The 6000-nt window shown below is 34.6% G+C and overlaps 1 protein-coding gene across 1 annotated transcript in view; it reads right to left on the reverse strand.

Annotated features, from left to right (window-relative positions):
• LOC136042476 (DNA-directed RNA polymerase III subunit RPC2-like) overlaps positions 1-5056 on the reverse strand; it is an 85201-nt gene extending 80145 nt beyond the window's left edge. The window contains exon 1 of the mRNA XM_065727435.1: positions 4929-5056. Coding sequence (XP_065583507.1) covers positions 4929-4970 — 42 coding nt within the window. The 5' untranslated portion in view covers positions 4971-5056. The remainder of the gene's footprint in view (positions 1-4928) is intronic.
• Between the last annotated feature and the right edge of the window lie 944 nt (positions 5057-6000).

Genomic DNA, 6000 nt, shown 5'->3' on the forward strand with positions numbered 1-6000 from the left:
CTATTAAGTAAAGAAAGTTTTTCAACTGAAAGTAAGGAGTAACATTATAACTTAAAACAAACAGAAGTTATTCCTTATCTGAAAAGGACCACCCCCTCCAACTTCTTGTTCATTATGCTAAAGTTTTTTTAAAGCTTTGAAAAAGCTTCTTATTCCAATTCAATATCCCTTGTATTCGAGCAGTTATTCTTAAAGAATTGGAGCAAAAAGTCAAACTTTATTGTAAGGAGGAAGGGGTTGAAGAAGGGGCGACCCCCCTCATGTATGGAATAACTTCTGTCTGTTTCAAGTTTTAATGTTGCTCCTTACTTTTAGTGGAGGCCTTTTTTTTATTGTTTTTTCAAGTGATGTATTGGCTGTAAAATTGAATATATCAATAGCTGTAAATTGACTAATAGCATCCTGGGTAGCATAAATTTGCAATAGCAATAAAATTTGCAAGATTGTTGCAATGACACGGGGACTATTACACCCCTCAGTACCAATAATAAGGGCATAAATAAAATGCATTTGCTGGAATCAAGAAGCATGAGATATCAATTTCTACCCCTTCCCTTCTCAAAACTTATTCTAAATTCATCTGTAGCCTATAATTCACTCTTTAGAGCATCTAATACCCCCTCCTGCCAACACAATGACCCACCACCCCTCCAATAGCTCATATGCACTTGGGAATAACAGTATTTAATTTTTTGGAATATGAACCAAACCAGTTTAGTTCAATGAATATTTAAAATAAATGTCACAAATGCTTTTGTGTAATAAGAAAGGAGGTATAATACTGTCTAAATAAAGAGATATGAGAAATTAATTCCTATCACCCCCCATACACACTCTTCTTTCTATATTTATTTGAAGGCTCATTGTGAGTTAGAGAACTTTAGCATTAAAATGGGTTCTTTCAGGCATATGACACCCCCTTCCCCTGCCAACACAATGATACACCATTCCTCCATAATATCACCCATTACTATCAGTAGAGCAGACCTGGAAAACTGTCTTAAAAACCTGAAATCAAATAAATAGTTAATCCAGATGGCATACACACTCAACTTCTAAAAGTGGGACATATTGAACTGTATCTTTCATTTACCTGGGTTTTCCAGAAGTCTCTATATCAAAGTGTATACCTGTCAACATCTGATTTAAGGTAAGCTGTTGCTCCACTTGATCAGTTGAGACCAACCAACCTAGTTGATGCATGTGAATATGTCACAGTAAATAGTGGAATGCCTCAAGGCACAGTCCTGGCCTTGACTCTATTCAATATCTTCATTAGTGATGCACTTTCAAACATCAAAACCTAAATCTGCCTTATTCCAGGCAATTCAAAAGTAATTGGCTCAGTCAATTGGAAGTAATTGGTTCTGTTGGAAGTCCAGATAAGACAGAAGCCACTTAAGCAGACCTGGACTTATTTCCTGGCTGGGTGGAGACTTGGGAGCTAGAGTTCAATAACCAGAAATGCAAAGCAATCCACTTTGGTAAAAAAGAAAAGAAAAAAAGACACCAACACTCATTGGAGTTCATGTATGGAATTAGGTAGCCCATTGTTGGTAGTCATGCCAAACAAGACCTGGGTGTATTAGTTGACAAAAAGTTAAAATTTAATTTACATACTCAGACTGATGCTGCAAAGGCTAGTCAGACTCTTGGCATAGTTAATAGAACCTTCAGTAGTTGTTCTCCTAAGATGTTTCCAAGCTTTTTTAAAAATGTAATTTTACCTAAGCTAGAGTTTGGTATCTGCATTGCTAACCCAATTAATAAATCAGACTAAGAAACAAACCATGGCCGATAGTTTCAGACTCGCCTGATCAGTTGGCACACTATCTTCATTGACTGGCAACTACAGGTCCATCCCACCGCTGGCAAGTGAGATTTAAGGTAATAATACCTGATAAATAGTTACAGATCACTCTGCATAATTTCATAACAAATCAAAAATTAAAAAATCTTATCTTTTTATGGTCTTTCTAAATATGATAATTTCTTTCACTTGAAAATACAATCAACCCCCTCATGATCCCATATATAGCCCTAGGATACAGGTTTGTACATAGCTAAAAACAAAGCTAACCAACAAAAATTCCTTCTTTATGATATGCAGCATGTTTTTACTAGTCACATTATAATGTTTACATTCAATATTATCTGTATTCGTAAATTCTTTTCTAAATAATATTGAATACCAACAAATCTGAAATTCTTTTACAATCAGATATATGAAGCATCAAAAACACAAAACAACAGAAATATTTAATTAGGGCTACAGCCTATATGAGAACATCAGGAGGAATGAGATACATTTGCTAGAGAAATGATCATTATATTTAGAAAGAGCATAAAAAAAGACAGCCAATGCATACAAGATTATATAAATGACATAGAGTCAAGTTGAGCACACTGCTCAATTCCTTTTTTATGCTTTTCCAAATATACTGATCAATTCACTTGTTAACAGCCCCCCCCCCCACTCTTGATGGTACCACTTATAGCCCTAATAATGCATTTTTCTGTTACATCAATGCAGTCATATATTATAGCTCCCATATTAAACCTGATACTTTTTCAGTCTGTGATTTATCTTATGTGTGATTAAGTGTACAGTTCACCAAAATATTATTTACCTTAATTATCTTAATTCGCACTTCAGAGCGATAAGGTCCAATGGATCTGTTTTATGCTGTGAGTGATGATGACTGACATCTGTTACTGATCTAGATCTTGCCAGCAGTATTTCCAGTTCCTGCATGACCACTCACTATCCAATTTGAAACAATGTTAAAAGTACAATGTGTTGGGCTTTTTATGGGACCATCAGGGTAGGGCTGTATTTGTAAGTGAATTGATTATTATATTTGGAATGGGCTTAAAAAAGCATCAAGTAGTGTGTTTACATTGTCTCTATATCATTTATAGAACCTTGTATATACAGACAAAAAGGCACAATAAATTTGGATATTTTCATTGTTGAGCAACAAATTAGATGAACATATGACTTGATGTCTTTTTTATGCTCTTTTAGAATATAATAATCATTTTACTTGGGAATTCAATTTTAAGCCCTTTATGGACCCTCAAAGATGACACATTTTTGGCTATACAAAAGGGTTAAAAACAACAATTCTTCCTTCATAATATGTAGAATTATGGTAGATAACATATTTTGACTGTAGATCCACTATACTTTACCCCCAACCCCTCTAATATGCAAATATATAGCATGAATTACATATTTCCCATGTACTTTCTGGTTCTTGGTTTTGTCAGAGTCAATTCAATTTATGGGTACACACTACATGGATTTAAACAGGAGTAACACTAATAACTTAAAGTAAACACAGTAATCTTTAAAAGGTCTATCAATTATTTATTCAATTGGATCATGTTCAATCAATGCCCATGGATCATATAACTTTAAAGGAACTATATTATATGGCACCATTTTCAAGGGTTCAATAAAAGGCTTAAAATTGAATTTCTAAGTAGCCTAAAAAACCATTATATATAGAAAGAGCACAAAAAAGGCATCAAGTGGTATGTTCACCTAGGCTAATTCACAGCTCAGAAATGGAAATATTTCCAAATTGGTAAAATTCTAGAGAAGCTACTTTTTGGAAAGGGGATAAGTTAGGAAATTTTTAGCAATGAATCTAGTGCCCAAAACATATTCTGGGAAGGTATTGCCAAGCTACTTAGGTAATCCTAGGCTAATCTGATTTCTGAGTCTTAGAAATGTGCCTACTTGACAGGTATATACCCATTAGAATTTAGACAAAACAACATTATACCTTAGTTGTCAAGGTTTTCTCTCTAGTTTTAGTTCTGAAAATTCAATTCTTGTTATTTGGGTAAACTTTTATGCAATACAGCAGTTACAGGAAGTTATAAAACCTCTTCATTAGGGGGGGGGGGACTAAGGTCAGATTTTAGTAACATTCACCCAATTTCAAACACTTCAATGTTTATAGGATTATGGAAAAAGTAATTGCTGATTGGGTCTAAAATTATTTTGAAAAACATAACTGAAGGCATAATGATGGCAGACATAGGCCTAGGTCAAAAGATTGATTGTGTTTATGTTGATTTTTGTAAGACATTTGCCAAGGTTTCAATACCTCTACTGTTGAAAAAATGCCAAAATTATGGGATTAGATTGAAAATTCTGGGCCGGGTTATAGATTACCTCACATAATGTTAAGGTTGCCAAGGTCTTATCTAACTAGTGCAGTGTTTTGAGTGGAGTCCCTTAGGGCAGTTACTTGGGACCAGGTTTATTTTGTATATTTATAAATAATTTGCCATATTTAATTCAGCATAGCCTAGTAAAATCAAAATCTTCATGGATACATAAAGCTTTATAGGTACACATCTTCCCAAGACAATGTGGCTCTTCTATGGGATGATTTAAATGCCTTGGCTAATTGGTGTAAATTAAATACAACAATTATTAATAAGGGAAAATGTCATGTGGTGAATTATCTAGTGAATGCAGTAGCATTTTTTAGCCTACATATTTACTCAAAGAAGAATAGGCTAACATCATCACAATAATGAAATATATTATTAGGTTTATATATTATTCGGAATTCATTAGAAGGAGGAGAAATGCCATAAGAGTAGCTAATATGTTTGGAAATAACATAAAATAAGGAATCTACTAGTAGTCAGCTACTTTGACTTGTTTAGAATGTTTCCTTCTGGATACAGTAATCAATAACCAAGTACTTAAGTAGAGAAGAAGTAGATATCATTAGAGATAGTTAACATCTTCCTAGGTACAAATTACGCTATGACTTCATTTCACTAGCACTACCTCTTTCCAAAATAGTCCTAGCAAAAAAAAATATCTAAAACCTTAGCCTATTGGAAAATCTTGCAACAAGGCTAACTTATAATTAATTACTGATTATTTTAAATGTCACCTCAATAGCTTGAACAGGTTCATGTAAATTCCAATCTTCCATTTTTTTAAGATAATAATATAAGGAACCTTTAGGCTGAAAAGGCCTCCTTAGAGCTTATTCTGTTTCTTCTATTGAGAACCTTTACTCTTCACGGCTTTTTTATTTGGTAGTTAAAATCATTCCCATCTTAATCCCAGAAATATTCATATTCCGTTAGCGCCGTTTTTTTTCGGCTTCATAAAAGAGCAAATGTCTTACATTTAAGATATTAATTCTTTCTGCTGAAAATATCCATTTTTTCTAATCTGAATATACATGGCATCTTTTCGATTGAGTTCAGCATCAACCTGAACATTCTCTGAAAGTTTCAAATTAACATCCTTGGCCGTTCGTGCAATGCTGTCGATACGCCCTATTGACAATCTGGATTAACCATAGGGTACTTCAATCAGTCCCAGAAGCCGCGCCGAAAGTCGGCGACCCGTTGCCGAAAACATCTCGGCACACCGGCGCGCCACCGTGAGGTTCGGCGGCGGCTGTCCGCCGATGAATAACTGTCGCTGATTTTTATTTAGTCATATATAGCTTATCCAAGAGAGTACAGCTGTAACTACGGACGTTCTATTGTCTGTGCCATCTGTGGGCGATTTTCAGCGATTTTACGCTGAATCTAGCGATTAGTCACTGCCAAACGTTCGATGTTAGCTCCACATCGCGTGAACAAGCTCATTATTATATGTGATGGTTACAAGGTAGTCAAAGCTTTCAAAGGAATAATTTAAGCTTTTGCACTCAGCTACAATGGATCTTTTCTTTGTTATTATTGTATACATTTAGCATTAAAAAGTATTTGGTATTTGAACACGGATTCGAAACTCTCAATCTTATGAATAGCCCTACACTCATATTTTCTAGTCTACCGCTTGCTGAGTTAAGCGTAAATCTCACGATCTAGAAACTTCAACTAGTTTTTGCAAAGTCATGTTGCAAGGCGAATATTGTAGATCTAAGTAGCCTATGTATAAACACTGCCTAAACACTCGGACAAGATATTATATAACTAGGTAACGATGAAAGAATGAGAATTCAG

Source organism: Artemia franciscana, chromosome 2 (genome assembly GCF_032884065.1).
Source record: "Artemia franciscana chromosome 2, ASM3288406v1, whole genome shotgun sequence".
NCBI classification, from domain to species: domain Eukaryota; kingdom Metazoa; phylum Arthropoda; class Branchiopoda; order Anostraca; family Artemiidae; genus Artemia; species Artemia franciscana.